Raw genomic sequence first — 19301 nt, 5'->3', positions numbered from 1 at the left:
TGCACTGGTCTGCACTAAGTTCTATCTGCCATTTTTCCAGCTGGTTCAGATCCTTCTGCAAGCTCTGATAGCCTTCCTCGCTGTCCACAACATCTCCAAACTTGGTGTCATCCACAATTTCGCTGATCCAGTGAACAACATTATAATCCATATTGTCGATATAGATGACAAACAATGACAACCGATCCAGAGCCAATCCCTGCACCATACCACTAGTCAGAGGCCTCAAGTCAGACAGGCAACCATCTACTACCACTCTCTGGCTTACTGTCTAATCCAATTTATTACCTCATCTTGTAAGTTACATGACTGAATTCAAGAGATAAAAGAAATAAATTCAAGAAATAGAAAGTATAAATTCCAGCTTAATAATATGAGAATTATTCCAGGAATGAAAGGGTTAACATGAGGACTGTTTGATGGCTTTGAGCCTGGAGTTCAGAAGAACGGAGGCTGGGGCAAGGAACACTTGCCGAGGAACAGTTAGATTCACCGGGGTTTTGGTTCCTTGTTCTCTTCCACAACCTACGTATTTCAATTCCTCCTCAGTATTGTGACATCCACTTCCGACTGGTGCTCACATACTGCAGGTTTAAATATTTGTTTAAAAAAAAAACAAGCCTTTCACGGTCCTGCGCAGATGTCTGTAAGTGTCCGTAAGTGGGGCCCAACTTGCAATAGGACAAAACAAAGGATGATTACAGAGACAAACATGTAGACTTATTTATTAAATCATCTCAATCAGCAAATCAATGCAGAAGAAAGTCACCCTGACTAATGACAGTGCCAAAGCTGTCGCAGAGCATCACCTACAAGCCTCACCGACGAGACTCTCATGACACAGTCCCAGCAAGCAGGTTTTAAGGAAACGGTCCAAGGTCAAATTGTGACGATATAAGCATCCAACCAAATGTTTCATAATGTATTGCCACCTCCCACGCCTGTGGCTGGGGTTTGGTGTACAGCTGTAACACTGGGCTGGGTTTGTGCCAGACACCGAACTCTGGTCTGATGGGCTTGATCACACAGATGTAAGCTAGCATAAATGATTTGGTTGGGAATCGCAGTCCTGTCACCCGCTCCACACTCCGGTGTAAATAGCCTCACTGGCTGTGCCTGTACTCGCCGGAACTGCGCGTCAGACTCTGCCAGTACTGCCAGCTGACTGCCACCAGGAACATGGCCAGAGATAGGTAAATGGGTGAGAGGTTACTTCGAGACATCAGCTGCCCTTCAGTCTGACTCAGTGACTCCACCTTCATCACAATCTGCTGTGTTTCAGCTCCACACTTCCCGGCACCCGGAACCTTCTGTCCGATCTGGAAGAGAGAATGACTCTTTACGGACAGCAGCATGAATTGAACCCGGGCAGTTGGCGCAGTAATCATGTTACAGAAAAGCCGAGTAAGAGGATTAAGCGAGACTCACCACCCGAGCGTACTGCTGGAACATCCCTTTGACAGCTCCAATGTTAGTGGCCCCCAGCATGAGCGTGACAGCCTGGCCTTTCCGGATCTTCACCACACCTCGGAAAACCTGAGGGTTGTTGTAGCAGGCAGCCAAAGTAGCAATGGCCATTACCTAAAGTAGAAAGGCAGAGTCTTAGCTGGGGAACCAGCAATCTCTCCCAGTGTATCAGCAACGGAACGTGAACAGAGAGTCAGCAATCCCCCCCGCCAGTGCATTACCTGTGGAATAGCACAGAAGTTGAATACACTCTGGTTGTGGAGGCGTGATAGGTACTTTATGACATCTGGGACATGTTGCAGAGCGTTGGTTATCAGTTCGTTCAGACACTGCAAAGCCGCCTGAACATTTGGGGGCTTGGTGAAGTCAGACAGCCTCTCTGCATACTTACTCCACACCTGAAACACAGACAACAGTGGGAGATGACTCATTGTTCTTGCTGCACACTCTACGGCAGGACAGATTCACCTCGGATTCCCTGGTCCATGGGCCACTAATTCTGAAAAGCAAACTCAACACCAGATGAGACCAGCCCGGCGGGAGGTGTTAAAGGCCACACAAGTTACCATTCATTCTTTTTACAATGCAGATGGAGAGGGAGGCTGTGCTTCAGGGATCAGATCAGAGTTCCTTTACCAATCAGTTTATAGAGATACAGTGCAGAATTGCCCAGCAACCCCTGACAACCTCACAACTAACTGTCCCAGTACGTCTTTGGACTGTGGGAGGAAACTGGAGCACCCAGAGGAGTCCCATGCGCACATGAGAATATACGGAGAGTCATTGAAGAGGATACCGGGACTGAACGCTAATCTCCAACGTCCCGAACTGTAATAGTGTCGCACTAACCCCTACACTACCGTGGCGCCTGCTGTACCTTGCGGTGAGCGAAGCCAGGAGCCAGTGTTCTATCCAGAAGACGGAGACAATGGGACAGATAATCACTGTACAGACAGAGACCATGTTTATACTGACCAGGATGTTAACCCAGCTAACACTACCTGCCTGCACGTGGTCTACATCCCTATATCCCGGCACCACTATCCGTTTCCACCATCCACCACCTAGCACACTGTCGAGCCTACAAACGGCTCTCTCAGCCTCCAACGCTCCAGAGAAGAAAACCTGTTTGTCCAACCTCTCCTTGCTTGTAATGCACACCGCTCACTTCTCCACCCTGCTGGGTGCGGTCTTTAATTACTTCTAACATTGCTCTCAGATTTACTGCAAACGCCCACAAGAAAATTAGTCTTAGGTTGTATATGGTGACATACATGTACTTTGATAACAAATTTACTTTGATCCTCTTCTGCACCCTCTATAAAGCCCCCACACTCTGCCTGTAATAGTGAACAGAAATGCACACAATACTCCAAACGTGGTCTCAAAGTTGAAAACAGTAAGCGTTCGGCACGGACTAAAAGGGCCGAGATGGCCTGTTTCCGTGCTGCATGGTTACATTCCCAATGTTCGTTCATATGTAATGCCCAAAGCAATGCAAGCCAGCCGGACACCTTTACCACTCTCCCAACTTCTGTTACCAGTGTCCGGGAGCCGAGTTCTCTGTACATCAGTTCTCCAAAAGGCCCTGCCACTTGCTGTGTGCCTTCCTCTCCCGATCGACTTACCAACATAACATGGAGAAGAAACTGTCACTTAATGAGAGTCCTATAACACAGAATCGGCCCTTTGGCTCAACTGCTTCACTCTGACCAAAACATCCCCAGTGAGCTGCAGCAGGCAGGAATCGTGCAGACATGTTTATAAAGAAGGCTGAGTCCTGAATCTATTATCACGTTGGAACTCGGGGATCGGGAGAACACATGGCAAAGCTGTCATCGCCCTTAATCTCCTGCCCAGGGCAAGGCTCACCACCTCACACCTCATCTCTCTGTGCAGAGCCAAGCTCACCTCCTGAGGCCAAAACTCTCGACCCTCCTGCTGGTCTTCCAGGTAGTCCCGAATAATGTTTGTTTTTTGCAGGAAGAGGCCCATGGAATTGGCCAGATCTGTGTCCTCCCCGACAACAGCATCCTCCAGTTCAGAAGCAGCAAATAACCGGGAGAGGCCAATGCCCACAAGGCCAGCGACGTAGTGGCAGTACTACGAACAGAAGAGAGCATCAGAGTGATCTCATTCCCATGTCCCTGAAATCCTCGGGCCCCTCAGGGAGACACTCGCTGCCCACGCTCACACCCCTCAGGGAGACACACTCACTGCCCACGCTCACACCCCTCAGGGAGACACACTCACTGCCCACACTCACCCCCCTCGGGGAGACACACTCGCTGCCCACACTCACCCCCCTCAGGGAGACACTCGCTGCCCACACTCACACCCCTCGGGGAGACACTCGCTGCCCACACTCACACCCCTCGGGGAGACACACACAATGCCCACCCTCACACCCCTCGGGGAGACACTCGCTGCCCACACTCACACCCCTCGGGGAGACACACACAATGCCCACACTCACACCCCTCGGGGAGACACTCGCTGCCCACACTCACACCCCTCGGGGAGACAAACACACTGCCCACACTCACACTCCTCAGGGAGACACACTCACACCCCTCGGGGAGACACTCGCTGCCCACACTCACAGCCCTCGGGGAGACACACTCACACCCCTCGGGGAGACAAACACACTGCCCACACTCACCCCCCTCGGGGAGACACTCGCTGCCCACACTCACACTCCTCAGGGAGACACACTCAGACCCCTCGGGGAGACACTCGCTGCCCACACTCACACCCCTCGGGGAAACACACTCACACCCCTCGGGGAGACACTCGTTGCCCACACTCACACCCCTCGGGGAGACACTCGCTGCCCACACTCACACCCCTCGGGGAGACGCTCGCTGCCCACACTCACAGCCCTCGGGGAGACACACTCGCTGCCAACACTCTCACCCCTCGGGGAGACACACTCGCTGCCCACACTCACACCCCTCGGGGAGACACAGTGACTGCCCATACTCACACCCCTCCGGGCGACACTCGCTGCCCACACTCACACCCCTTGGGGAGACACTCGCTGCCCACACTCACACCCCTCGGGGAGACACTCGCTGCCCACACTCACCCCCCTCGGGGAGACACACTCGCTGCCCACACTCACATCCCTCGGGGAGACACACTCACAGCCCACACTCACACCCCTCGGGGAAACACACTCACTGCCCACACTCACCCCCCTCGGGGGGACACACTTGCTGCCCACACTCACCCCCTCGGGGAGACACACTCACCCCCCTCGGGGAGACACACTCGCTGCCCACACTCACACCCCTCGGGGAGACACTTGCTGCCCACACTCACCCCCTCGGGGAGACACACTCGCTGCCCACACTCACATCCCTCGGGGAGACACACTCACATCCCTCGGGGAGACACTCGCTGCCCACACTCACACCCCTCGGGGAAACACACTCACTGCCCACACTCACCCCCCTCGGGGGGACACAATCGCTGCCCACACTCACACCCCTCGGGGAGACACACTCACACCCCTCGGGGTGACACTCACTGCCCACACTCACAGCCCTCGGGGAGACACACTCACTGCTCACACTCACAGCCCTCGGGGAGACACACTCGCTGCCCACACTCACCCCCATCGGGGAGACACACACGATGCCCACACTCACACCCCTCGGAGAGACACACTCACACCCCTCGGGGAGACACTCGCTGCCCACACTCACACCCCTCAGGGGGACACACTCGCTGCCAACACTCACACCCCTCGGGGAGACACTCGCTGCCCACACTCACACCCCTCGGGGAAACACACTCACTGCCCACACTCACCCCCCTCGGGGGGACACACTTGCTGCCCACACTCACCCCCTCGGGGAGACATACTCGCTGCCCACACTCACACCCCTCGGGGAGACACACTTGCTGCCCACACTCACACCCTTCGGGGAGACACACTCACACCCCTCGGGGAGACACACTCGCTGCCCACACTCACACCCCTCGGGGAGACACACTCACACCCCTCAGGGTGACACTCGCTGCCCACACTCACAGCCCTCGGGGAGACACACTCGCTGCCCACACTCACAGCCCTCGGGGAGACACACTCGCTGCCCACACTCACAGCCCTCAGGGAGACACACACGATGCCCACACTCACATCCCTCGGGGAGACACACTCACACCCCTCGGGGAGACACTCGCTGCCCACACTCACACCCCTCGGGGAAACACACTCACTGCCCACACTCACCCCCCTCGGGGGGACACACTTGCTGCCCACACTCACCCCCTCGGGGAGACACACTCACCCCCCTCGGGGAGACACACTCGCTGCCCACACTCACACCCCTCGGGGAGACACTTGCTGCCCACACTCACCCCCTCGGGGAGACACACTCGCTGCCCACACTCACATCCCTCGGGGAGACACACTCACACCCCTCGGGGAGACACTCGCTGCCCACACTCACACCCCTCGGGGAAACACACTCACTGCCCACACTCACCCCCCTCGGGGGGACACACTCGCTGCCCACACTCACCCCCTCGGGGAGACACACTCACCCCCCTCGGGGAGACACACTCGCTGCCCACACTCACACCCCTCGGGGTGACACTCACTGCCCACACTCACAGCCCTCGGGGAGACACACTCGCTGCTCACACTCACAGCCCTCGGGGAGACACACTCGCTGCTCACACTCACAGCCCTCGGGGAGACACACTCAATGCCCACACTCACCCCCATCGGGGAGACACACACGATGCCCACACTCACACCCCTCAGGGGGACACACTCGCTGCCAACACTCACACCCCTCGGGGAGACACTCGCTGCCCACACTCACCCCCCTCGGGGGGACACACTTGCTGCCCACACTCACCCCCTTGGGGAGACATACTCGCTGCCCACACTCACACCCCTCGGGGAGACACACTTGCTGCCCACACTCACACCCTTCGGGGAGACACACTCACACCCCTCGGGGAGACACACTCGCTGCCCACACTCACACCCCTCGGGGAGACACACTCACACCCCTCAGGGTGACACTCGCTGCCCACACTCACAGCCCTCGGGGAGACACACTCGCTGCCCACACTCACAGCCCTCGGGGAGACACACTCGCTGCCCACACTCACAGCCCTCAGGGAGACACACTCACCCCCATCGGGGAGACACACACGATGCCCACACTCACACCCCTCGGGGAGACACTCGCTGCCCACACTCACACCCCTCGGGGAGACACACTCACTGCCCACACTCACACCCCTCGGGGAGACACACTCACTGCCCATTCTCACACCCCTCCGGGCGACACTCGCTGCCCACACTCACTGCCCATATTCATACCCCTCCGGGCGACACTCGCTGCCCACACCCCACGGGGAGACACACTCACACCCCTCGGGGAGACACTCGCTGCCCACACTCACACCCCTCGGAGAGACAAACACACTGCCCACACTCACACCCCTCGCGGAGACACTCGCTGCCCACACTCACACCCCTCGGGGGGACAAACACACTGCCCACACTCACACCCCTCGAAGACACACTCGCTGCCCACACTCACCCCCCTCGGGGGGACACACTCGCTGCCCACACACACACCCCTCGGTGGGACACACTCGCTGCCCACACTCACACCCCTCGGGGAGACACACTCACACCCTTCGGGGAGACACTCGCTGCCCACACTCACACCCCTCGGGGAGACACACTTGCTGCCCACCCTCACACCCCTCGGGGAGACAAACACACTGCCCACACTCACACCCTTCGGGGAGACACTCGCTGCCCACACTCACACCCCTCGGGGAGACACACTTGCTGCCCACACTCACACCCTTCGGGGAGACACTCGCTGCCCACACTCACACCCCTCGGGGAGACACACTTGCTGCCCACACTCACACCCCTCGGGGAGACAAACACACTGCCCACACTCACACCCCTCGCGGAGACACTCGCTGCCCACACTCACACCCCTCGGGGGGACAAACACACTGCCCACACTCACACCCCTCGAAGACACACTCGCTGCCCACACTCACCCCCCTCGGGGGGACACACTCGCTGCCCACACACACACCCCTCGGTGGGACACACTCGCTGCCCACACTCACACCCCTCGGGGAGACACACTTGCTGCCCACCCTCACACCCCTCGGGGAGACAAACACACTGCCCACACTCACACCCTTCGGGGAGACACTCGCTGCCCACACTCACACCCCTCGGGGAGACACACTTGCTGCCCACACTCACACCCTTCGGGGAGACACTCGCTGCCCACACTCACACCCCTCGGGGAGACACACTTGCTGCCCACACTCACACCCCTCGGGGAGACAAACACACTGCCCACACTCACACCCTTCGGGGAGACACTCGCTGCCCACACTCACACCCCTCGGGGCGACACTCGCTGCCCACACTCACACCCCTCAGGGAGACACACTGGCTGCCACACTCACACCCCTCAGGGGGACACTCGCTGCCCACACTCACACCCCTCGGGGAGACACACTCGCTGCCCACACTCACACTCCTCAGGGAGACACACTCACTCCCCTCGGGGAGACACTCGCTGCCCACACTCACAGCCCTCAGGGAGACACGCTCGCTGCCCACACTCACCCCCATCGGGGAGACACACACGATGCCCACACTCACACCCCACGGGGAGACACACTCACACCCCTCGGGGAGACACTCGCTGCCCACACTCACACCCCTCGGGGAGACAAACACACTGCCCACACTCACACCCCTCGCGGAGACACTCGCTGCCCACACTCACCCCCCTCGGGGGGACACACTCGCTGCCCACACTCACACCCCTCGGTGGGACACACTCGCTGCCCACACTCACACCCCTCGGGGAGACACACTCACCCCCCTCAGGGAGACACACTTGCTGCCCACACTCACCCCCCTCGGGCGAAACACACTCGCTGCCCACACTCACACCCCTCGGTGGGACACAATCGCTGCCCACACTCACACCCCTCGGGGAGACACACTCACACCCTTCGGGGAGACACTTGCTGCCCACACTCACACCCTTCAGGGAGACACTCGCTGCCCACACTCACACCCCTCAGGGAGACACTCGCTGCCCACACTCACACAACTCAGGCAGACACACTCGCTGCCCACACTCAGCCCCATCGGGGAGACACACACGATGCCCACACTCACACCCCTCGGGGAGACACTCGCTGCCCACACTCACACCCCTCGGGGAGACAAACACACTGCCCACACTCACACCCCTCGCGGAGACACTCGCTGCCCACACTCACCCCCCTCGGGGAGACACACTCACACCCCTCGGGGAGACACTCGCTGCCCACACTCACACCCCTCGGGGGGACAAACACACTGCCCACACTCACACCCCTCGGTGGGACACAGCCGCTGCCCACACTCACACCCTTCGGAGAGACACTCGCTGCCCACACTCACACCCCTCAGGGAGACACACTTGCTGCCCACACTCACCCCCCTCGGGCGAAACACACTCGCTGCCCACACTCACACCCCTCGGTGGGACACAATCGCTGCCCACACTCACACCCCTCGGGGAGACACACTCACACCCTTCGGGGAGACACTTGCTGCCCACACTCACACCCTTCAGGGAGACACTCGCTGCCCACACTCACACCCCTCAGGGAGACACTCGCTGCCCACACTCACACAACTCAGGGAGACACACTCGCTGCCACACTCACACCCCTCGGGGCGACACTCGCTGCCCACACTCACACCCCTCGGGGCGACACTCGCTGCCCACACTCACACCCCTCGGGGAGACACACTCGCTGCCCACACTCTCACTCCTCAGGGAGACACACTCACTCCCCTCGGGGAGACACTCGCTGCCCACACTCACACCCCTCGGGGAGACACACTCGCTGCCCATACTCACACCCCTCGGGGAGACACACTCGCTGCCCACACTCACGCCCCTCGGGGAGACACACTCGCTGCCCACACTCACCCCCATCGGGGAGACACACACGATGCCCACACTCACACCCCTCGGGGAGACACTCGCTGCCCACACTCACACCCCTCCAGGTGACACTCGCTGCCCACACTCACCCCCCTCGGGGAGACACACTCACACCCCTCGTGGAGACACTCGCTGCCCACGCTCACACCCCTCGGGGAGACATTCGCTGCCCACGCTCACACCCCTCGGGGAGACACACTCACACCCCTCGTGGAGACACTCGCTGCCCACACTCACCCCCTCGGGGAGACACACTCGCTGCCCACACTCACACCCCTCGGGGAGACACACTCGCTGCCCACACTCACCCCCCTCGGGGAGACACACTCGCTGCCCACACTCACACCCCTCGGGGAGACGCTCGCTGCCCACACTCACAGCCCTCGGGGAGACACTCGCTGCCCACACTCACAGCCCTCGGGGAGACACTCGCTGCCCACACTCACCCCCCTCGGGAAGACACTCGCTGCCCATACTCACACCCCTCCGGGCGACACTCGTTGCCCACACTCACCCCCTCGGGGAGACACACTCACACCCCTCGTGGAGACACTCGCTGCCCACGCTCACACCCCTCGTGGAGACACTCGCTGCCCACGCTCACACCCCTCGGGGAGACACTCGCTGCCCACACTCACAGCCCTCGGGAAGACACTCGCTGCCCATACTCACACCCCTCCAGGCGACACTCGTTGCCCACACTCACCCCCTCGGGGAGACACACTCACACCCCTCGGGGAGACACATTCACTGCCCATACTCACACCCCTCCGGGCGACACTCACTGCCCACACTCACACCCCTTGGGGAGACACACTTGCTGCCCACACTCACGCCCCTCGGGGAGACACTCGCTGCCCACACTCACAGCCCTCAGGGAGACACACTCGCTGCCCACACTCACCCCCATCGGGGAGACACACACGATGCCCACACTCACACCCCTCGGGGAGACACACTCACTCCCCTCGGGGAGACACTCGCTGCCCACACTCACCCCCCTCGGGGGGACAAACACACTGCCCACACTCACACCCTTCGGGAGGGCAAACACACTGCCCATACTCACACCCCTCGAGGAGACACACTCGCTCCCCACACTCACACCCCTTGGGGAGACGCTGCCCACACTCACGCCCCTCGGGGAGACACTCGCTGCCCACACTCACCCCCATCGGGGAGACACACTCACACCCCTCGGGGAGACACACTCACACCCCTCGGGGAGACACTCGCTGCCCACACTCACACCCCTTGGGGAGACACTCGCTGCCCACACTCACACCCCTCGGGGAGACACACTCACACCCCTCGTGGAGACACTCGCTGCCCACACTCACACCCCTCGGGGAGACATACTCGCTGCCCACGCTCACACCCCTCGGGGAGACTCATTCACTGCCCATACTCACACCCGTCCGGGCGACACTCGCTGCCCACACTCACACCCCTCGGGGAGACACACTCACTGCCCACACTCTCACCCCTCGGGGAGACACACTCTCTGCCCACACTCTCACCCCTCGGGGAGACACACTCGCTGCCCACACTCACCCCCCTCGGGGAGACACACTCGCTGCCCACACTCACCCCCCTCGGGGAGACACACTCGCTGCCCACACTCACACCCCTCGGGGAGACACTCGCTGCCCACGCTCACACCCCTCGGGGAGACTCATTCACTGCCCATACTCACACCCCTCCGGGCGACACTCGCTGCCCACACTCACACCCCTCGGGGAGACACACTCACTGCCCACACTCACCCCCCTCGGGGAGACACACTCTCTGCCCACACTCTCACCCCTCGGGGAGACACACTCGCTGCCCACACTCACCCCCCTCGGGGAGACACACTCGCTGCCCACACTCACCCCCCTCGGGGAGACACACTCGCTGCCCACACTCACACCCCTCGGGGAGACACACTCGCTGCCCACACTCACCCCCCTCGGAGATCCCATTGGGCACATACCCTCAGTACAGGCAGAGGCAGCATTACACCATCACTGCAGCAGTCTACTCTGTCCCTATAGAAAACGGAATCTAGCTGGTCCCCAACACTGCCCGCTGGCATCAAACCGTAGGAATGGAAAACATCGGGGCAGAACTAGGCGTTCAGCTGAGCCGGTCTACTCTGTCAAATCTGTCATGGCTAATTTATCATCCTTCTCAACCTCATTCTCCTGCCTTCTCCCCATAACCTGTGATGCTGTGACGAATCATGACCCCATCAGCCTCTGCGTTAATTATCCCGAATGACATCGAACATCCTTTCAAGTACGTATCCATCTCCTTCCCAATCACTGACATCAGCTCACCTCCAGTGTCATCCAGACCCCAGACTCTCATCATGTCAGAGAGCTTTCCTCACCCATCTCTGGGTTGTTTCTTCACCAAATTCCCTCAGTCCCGATCACCGACCCGAATGAGGAAAATACAGAATACATCCAGAGGCCTGACGTTCACAGCTCGTTCATCCTTACCGTGTCCCATTCCTTAATTGACTCCACTCTTCTCTGCAAGAATTCCGCCATTCCCAATCCCATCCTGTGGCAAATATTAGCGATCACATCCTGGTAAACCTTGGCCAGGGAACGGAACTCCAGTGAAATCTAGCTCAGGGAAAAAGAGAGAGAGAGAGAGAAAGTGAGTGAGACCGAGAGGAAATCAGACAGTAGAGTTATATGGCAGAGAGACTCTGCGTGGGTGACTCTTGCTCAGAGAGAGACGCCTCCCAGGCAACATCCTTGTGAACCTCTCGGCGTTCCTACAATAGAGCGACAGGAACTGTACACAGTACTCCAAAGCTGTCGGCAAATGATTCATAGAGTACAACACACATCACAGGCTCTCATACCCAATGCCCTGAGCTATGAGGGCAAGGCACCATACACATTGTTCACTGTCCACCGACTGTCAGGCAGCTTAACCCCCCACAGTACATCAATGCTCCTGGTGTCATTATTCATCTGTTAGAGATGAGTCTAAGCAGTGAGAATGGCTTCAGGGTCTGTGTCGTGTACAGAGTCCGAACAGTGAGAATGGCTCCTGCACAAGGAGTCCCAAATCCCTTTGCATCTCTGCATTTTCAATTCTCTCCCCATCTAAAATAATAGTCTGCCCATTTATTTCTTCCACCAAAGCGCATGACCATACACTTTCCAACATTGTATTTTATTTGCCACTTCTTTGCCCATTCCTCGAAACTATCTAAGTCTCTCTGCAAGCTCTCTGTTTCCTCAACACTAACTGCTCCTCCATCTATCTTTGTATCATCAGCAAATTTAGCCACAAACCCATTAACCCCATAGTCCAAATCATTGACATACATCGTAAAAAGCAGCGATCCCAACACCGACCCCTGTGGAACTCCACTGGTAACCAGCAGCCAGCCAGAATAGGATCCCTTTATTCCCACTCTCTGTTTTCTGCCGATCAGCCAATGCTCCACCCATGCTGGTAACTCCCCTGTAATTCCATGGGCTCTTATCTTGCCAAGCAGCCTCATATGCGGCACCTTGTCAAAGGTCTTCTGAAAACCCAAGTACAATGGAATGTGGGAAATGTGGGAATTCTGGGAGATGTCTGCCTCCCGGATAATATCATCTGCACCAGGTGCACTGAGCTGCAGCTCCTCAAAGAACGTGTTAATGAACCAGAGCTGCAGTTTGATGACCTTCGGCTCGTATGGGAAACTGAAGATAATAGATCAGAGTTACAGGGAGGTAGTCACCCCTAAGTTACAGGAGGCAGGTTGACTGTCAGAAGAGGGAAGGGAATTGGACTGCCAGTATAGAGTATCCCTCAGCCCGTTCCTCTCAATAATAAACATAAGAGGGGTATGACCTAGCGGGGGGAGCCACAGCAACCATGTCTCTTGCACTAAGTTTGGTGCTGTGTCTCAAAAGGGAAAGGGGAAGAAGAGGACTGTAGTGTTGATCGGAGATTCCATAGTTACAGAACATAGAATAGTTACAGCACATTACAGGCCCTTCGGCCTACAGGAGTAGACATGAGGTTCTGTGGACACGATAAGAGATACCCAGATGGCATGTTGCCTCCCAGTTGGCACAGTCTTGGGTCCATGACATCTTAAAGGGTGAGGGGGAGTAGCCAGAAGTCTTTGTACATATGGGAACCAATGACATAGATTGGAAAAGGTCCTGAGGAGAAGACAGGGAGCTAGGTAAATGCTGAAAAGTAGTTATCTCTGGATTGCTGCTTGTGCCATGTGCCATGTGCCAATGAGGGTAAGAATAGGATGATTTGGCAGGTGAATGCTTGGCTGAAGAACTGGGGCAGGGGTTCAGATTAGTGGATCGTTGGGATCTCTTCTGGGGAAGGTATGACCTGTACAAAAGGAACAGGTTACATCTGAACCAGAGGGGGCCAATATCCTTTTGGGCAGGTTTGCCAGAACTTTCGGGGAGGGTTTAAACTAATTTGGCAAGGGGGTGGGAAACTGAGTGATAGGGCTAAGGATGGAGCTGTTGGTTTACAAGCAGAGACTACGTGTAGTGAGACTGTCAGATCATTGGGCAAAATTGCAGTTCAAGGAATGAGTTGCAGTGTAACATGGAGAGGGGAATCAAAAAGAGACAAATACTGGACGAAGGGGTTATATTTGAGTGCACACAGCATATAGAATAAAGTAGATGAACCTCTTGTCACACAGTTAGAGATTGGCAGGTATGACGATGTGGGCATCACTGAGTAATGGCTGAAAGATTATAGTTGGGAGCTTCATGTCCAAGGATACACATCGTATCGAAAGGACAGGCAGGAAGGCAGAGGGGTTGGGGTGGCTCCATAAAAAGAGAAAAAAATCATCAGAAAGCGGTAACATCGGATCGGAAGATGTAGAAACACACAAAATTTTGGAGGAACTTAGCAGGCCAGGCAGCATCTACGGAAAAGAGTACAGTCAACGTTTCAGGCCGAGACTCTTCAGCGGGACTGGAGAAAAACGCTGAGGACTAGAGTTAAAAGGTGGGGGTGGGGAGGGAGAAACACAAGGTGATAAGTGAAACCAGGAGGGGTGAAGTAAAGAGCTGGGAAGTTCTTTCCCAGTGAAAGATACAGGGCTGAAGGGGAATCTGATAAGAGAGGACAGGCAAGGAGATGAGGTGAGAGAGGGAAAGGGGGATTGGGAATGGTGAAGGGGGGGGCATTACTGTAAGTTAGAGAAGTCAATATTCATGCCATCAGGTTGGAGGCTACCCAGATGGAATATAAGGTGTTGTTCCTCCAACCTGAGTGTTGCTTCATCACAACAGTGGAGCAGGTCATGGATGGACATGTCGGAATGGGAATGGGAAGTAGAATTAAAATGGGTGGCCACTGGGAGATCCCATGGACAGAGCGTAGATGCTCGGTGAAGTGGTCTCCCAATCCATGTCAGGTCTCACTGATATACAGGAGGCCACACCAGGAGCACCAAGCACAGTAAATGACCCCAACAGACTCACAGGTGAAGTGTTGCCTCACCCGGAAGGACTGTTTGGAACCCTGAATGGTGGTGAGGGAGGAGATGTAAAGGCAGGTGTAGCACTTGTTCTGCTTGCAAGGATAAATCCCAGGAGGAAGATCAGTGGGGAGGGACAAATGGACAGGCAGAAAGTGGGGAATGGGGAAGGGAAAGGTGTGCTTGCTTGCATTTCCAGCATCTGCAGATTTTCTCCTGCTTGTGACTAAAAGATGTTCTATGCAGGCTTCCACACAGTAGCCAGGATGTGAACTACAAATTACAACAGGAGTCAGAAAAGTCACATCAAAAGGGCAATGTTATGAAAGGGGATTTCAGGTTGCTGCTGGATACCGAGAGAGAGTTTGTACAATATCTGCAAGATGGCTTTTTAGAGCAGCTTGTACTTGAGCCCACTGGGGGATCAACTACTCTGGATTGCGTTTTGTGCAATGAACTGGAATTGTTTAAGGAGCAAACAACAGGAATTCTGCAGATGCTGGAAATTCAAGCAACATACATCAAAGTTGCTGGTGAACGCAGCAGGCCAAGCAGCATCTATAGGAAGAAGCGCAGTCGACGTTTCAGGCCGAGACCCTTCGTCAGGACTAACTGAAGGAAGAGTGAGTAAGGGATTTGAAAGCTGGAGGGGGAGGGGGAGATGCAAAATGATAGGAGAAGACAGGAGGGGGAGGGATGGAGCCGAGAGCTGGACAGGTGATAGGCAGAAGGGGATACGAGAGGATCATGGGACAGGAGGTCCGGGAAGAAAGACGGGGGGGGGGGGGTGACCCAGAGGATGGGCAAAAGGTATATTCAGAGGGACAGAGGGAGAAAAAGGAGAGTGAGAGAAAGAATGTGTGCATTAAAAAGAGTAACAGATGGGGTACGAGGGGGAGGTGGGGCCTAGCGGAAGTTAAAGAAGTCAATGTTCATGCCATCAGGTTGGAGGCTACCCATACGGAATATAAGGTGTTGTTCCTCCAACCTGAGTGTATTCGGCAAGGACTCTTCCACCCCCACCGATGACCCCTTCTCCCGTCTTCATCCCTCCTCTTCTTCATGGACACCCCGCTCTGGTCTTCTGCCTGCTCTGGATCTCTTTATTGCCAACTGCCGACGGGACATCAACCGTCTCGACTTCACCGCACCTTGTCCCCATTCCAACCTCACTCCTTCGGAACGCTCTGCTCTCCACTCCCTCCGCACTAATCCTAACATTATTATTAAACCCGCTGATAAGGGGGGTGCTGTTGTAGTCTGGCGTACTGACCTCTACCTTGCCGAGGCAGAGCGACAACTCGCGGATACCTCCTCTTATTTACCCCTCGATCGTGACCCCACTAAGGAGCACCAGGCCATTGTCTCCCACACTATCAACGACTTTATCCGCTCAGGGGATCTCCCATCCACTGCTACCAACCTTATAGTTCCCACACCCCGCACTTCCCGTTTCTACCTCCTACCCAAGATCCACAAACCTGCCTGTCCTGGCCGACCTATTGTCTCAGCTTGCTCCTGCCCCACCGAACTCGTTTCTGCATACCTCGACACTGTTTTATCACCCCTTGTTCAATTCCTTCCGACCTATGTTCGTGACACTTCTCACGCTCTTAAACTTTTCGATGATTTTAAGTTCCCTGGCCCCCACCGCTTTATTTTCACCATGGATGTCCAGTCCTTATATACTTCCATCCCCCATCAGGAAGGTCTCAAAGCTCTACGCTTCTTTTTGGATTCCAGACCTAATCAGTTCCCCTCTACCACCACTCTGCTCCGTCTAGCGGAATTAGTCCTTACTCTTAATAATTTCTCCTTTGGCTCCTCCCATTTCCTCCAAACTAAAGGTGTAGCTATGGGCACCCGTATGGGTCCTAGCTATGCCTGCCTTTTTGTTGGGTTTGTGGAACAATCTATGTTCCGTGCCTATTCTGGTATCTGTCCCCCACTTTTCCTTCGCTACATCGACGACTGCATTGGCGCTGCTTCCTGCACGCATGCAGAACTCGTTGACTTTATTAACTTTACCTCCAACTTTCACCCTGCCCTCAAGTTTACCTGGTCCATTTCTGACACCTCCCTCCCCTTTCTAGATCTTTCTGTCTCTGTCTCTGGAGACAGCTTATCCACTGATGTCTACTATAAGCCTACTGACTCTCACAACTATCTGGACTATTCCTCTTCTCACCCTGTCTCTTGCAAAAACGCCATCCCCTTCTCGCAATTCCTCCGTCTCCGCCGCATCTGCTCTCAGGATGAGGCTTTTCATTCTAGGACGAGGGAGATGTCTTCATTTTTTAAAGAAAGGGGCTTCCCTTCCTCCACTATCAACTCTGCTCTTAAACGCATCTCCCCCATTTCACGTACATCTGCTCTCACTCCATCCTCCCACCACCCCACTAGGAATAGGGTTCCCCTGGTCCTCACCTACCACCCCACCAGCCTCCGGGTCCAACATATTATTCTCCGTAACTTCCGCCACCTCCAACGGGATCCCACCACTAAGCATATCTTTCCCTCCCCCCCTCTCTCTGCATTCCGCAGGGATCGCTCCCTACACAACTCCCTTGTCCATTCGTCCCCCCCATCCCTCCCCACTGATCTCCCTCCTGGCACTTATCCGTGTAAGCGGAACAAGTGCTACACATGCCCTTACACTTCCTCCCTTACCACCATTCAGGGCCCCAAACAGTCCTTCCAGGTGAGGTATCACTTCACCTGTGAGTCGACTGGGGTGATATACTGCGTCCGGTGCTCCCGATGTGGCCTTTTATATATTGGTGAGACCTGACGCAGACTGGGAGACCGCTTTGCTGAACATCTACGCTCTGTCCGCCAGAGAAAGCAGGATCTCCCAGTGGCCACACATTTTAATTCCACATCCCATTCCCATTCTGACATGTCTATCCATGGCCTCCTCTACTGTAAAGATGAAGCCACACTCAGGTTGGAGGAACAACACCTTATATTCCGTATGGGTAGCCTCCAACCTGATGGCATGAACATTGACTTCTCTAACTTCCACTAGGCCCCACCTCCCCCTCGTACCCCATCTGTTACTCTTTTTAATGCACACATTCTTTCTCTCACTCTCCTTTTTCTCCCTCTGTCCCTCTGAATATACCTCTTGCCCATCTTCTGGGTCACCCCCCCCCCGTCTTTCTTCCCGGACCTCCTGTCCCATGATCCTCTCGTATCCCCTTCTGCCTATCACCTGTCCAGCTCTCGGCTCCATCCCTCCCCCTCCTGTCTTCTCCTATCATTTTGCATCTCCCCCTCCCCCTCCAGCTTTCAAATCCCTTACTCACTCTTCCTTCAGTTAGTCCTGACGAAGGGTCTCGGCCTGAAACGTCGACTGCGCTTCTTCCTATAGATGCTGCTTGGCCTGCTGCGTTCACCAGCAACTTTGATGTATATTGTTTAGGGAGCTGAATCTTTTGAGGAGACAACCAGCAGGATAGATAAAGGAGAGTCAGTAGATGTTGTGTACTTGGATTTTCAGAAGACCTTTAACAAGGTGCTGCTTAAGAGCCCATGGTATTATAGGAAAGACACTAGCATCGATAGAGTACCGGCTGATTGGCAGCAGGCAAAGAGTGGAAATAAAGGGAGCCTTTTCTGATCGGCTGCCATTGACTAGTGGTATTCCGCAGGGGTCGGTGTTGGGACAGTTTCTTTATGAAATGTATATCAATGATTTGGATGACGGAATTGATGGCTTTGTGACCAAGTTTTCAGGCGATATGAAGATAGAACCATAGAACCATAGAAACTACAGCACAGAAACAGGCCCTTTGGCCCTTCTTGGCTGTGCCAAACCATTTTCTGCCTAGTCCCACTGACCTGCACACGGACCATATCCCTCCATACACCCCCATCCATGTATCTGTCCAATTTATTCTTAAATGTTAAAAAAGAACCCGCATTTACCACCTCATCTGGCAGCTCATTCCATACTCCCACCACTCTCTGTGTGAAGAAGCCCCCCCCGATGTTCCCTTTAAACTTTTCCCCCCTCACCCTTAACCCATGTCCTCTGGTTTTTTTCTCCCCTTGCCTCAGTGGAAAAAGCCTGCTTGCATTCACTCTATCTATACCCATCATAATTTTATATACCTCTATCAAATCTCCCCTCATTCTTCTACGCTCCAGGGAATAAAGTCCTAACCTATTCAACCTTTCTCTGTAACTGAGTTTCTCAAGCCCCGGCAACATCTTTGTAAACCTTCTCTGCACTCTTTCAACCTTATTTATATCCTTCCTGTCATTTGGTGACCAAAACTGAACACAATACTCCAGATTCGGCCTCACCAATGCCTTATACAACCTCATAGGTGGAAGGGCAG

General features: G+C 55.5%; 1 protein-coding gene across 2 annotated transcripts in view; it reads right to left on the bottom strand.

Annotated features, from left to right (window-relative positions):
• Positions 1-709: 709 nt before the first annotated feature.
• The window catches only part of fdft1 (farnesyl-diphosphate farnesyltransferase 1), a 31278-nt gene continuing 12686 nt past the window's right edge, over positions 710-19301 (bottom strand). For both annotated transcript variants that reach the window (XM_063055366.1, XM_063055367.1), the window contains exons 4-8: positions 11975-12103; positions 3379-3570; positions 1689-1865; positions 1429-1581; positions 710-1319 (exon numbers count right to left, since the gene is read on the bottom strand). In XM_063055366.1, the coding sequence (XP_062911436.1) occupies positions 1104-1319; positions 1429-1581; positions 1689-1865; positions 3379-3570; positions 11975-12103 (867 nt within the window). In that variant the 3' untranslated portion in view covers positions 710-1103. The remainder of the gene's footprint in view (positions 1320-1428; positions 1582-1688; positions 1866-3378; positions 3571-11974; positions 12104-19301) is intronic.

This window comes from Mobula hypostoma, chromosome 8, assembly GCF_963921235.1.
Source record: "Mobula hypostoma chromosome 8, sMobHyp1.1, whole genome shotgun sequence".
NCBI classification, from domain to species: Eukaryota; Metazoa; Chordata; class Chondrichthyes; order Myliobatiformes; family Myliobatidae; genus Mobula; species Mobula hypostoma.
Note: the sequence above shows the minus strand (reverse complement) of the source record. Positions and strands in the feature narration are given on the sequence as shown.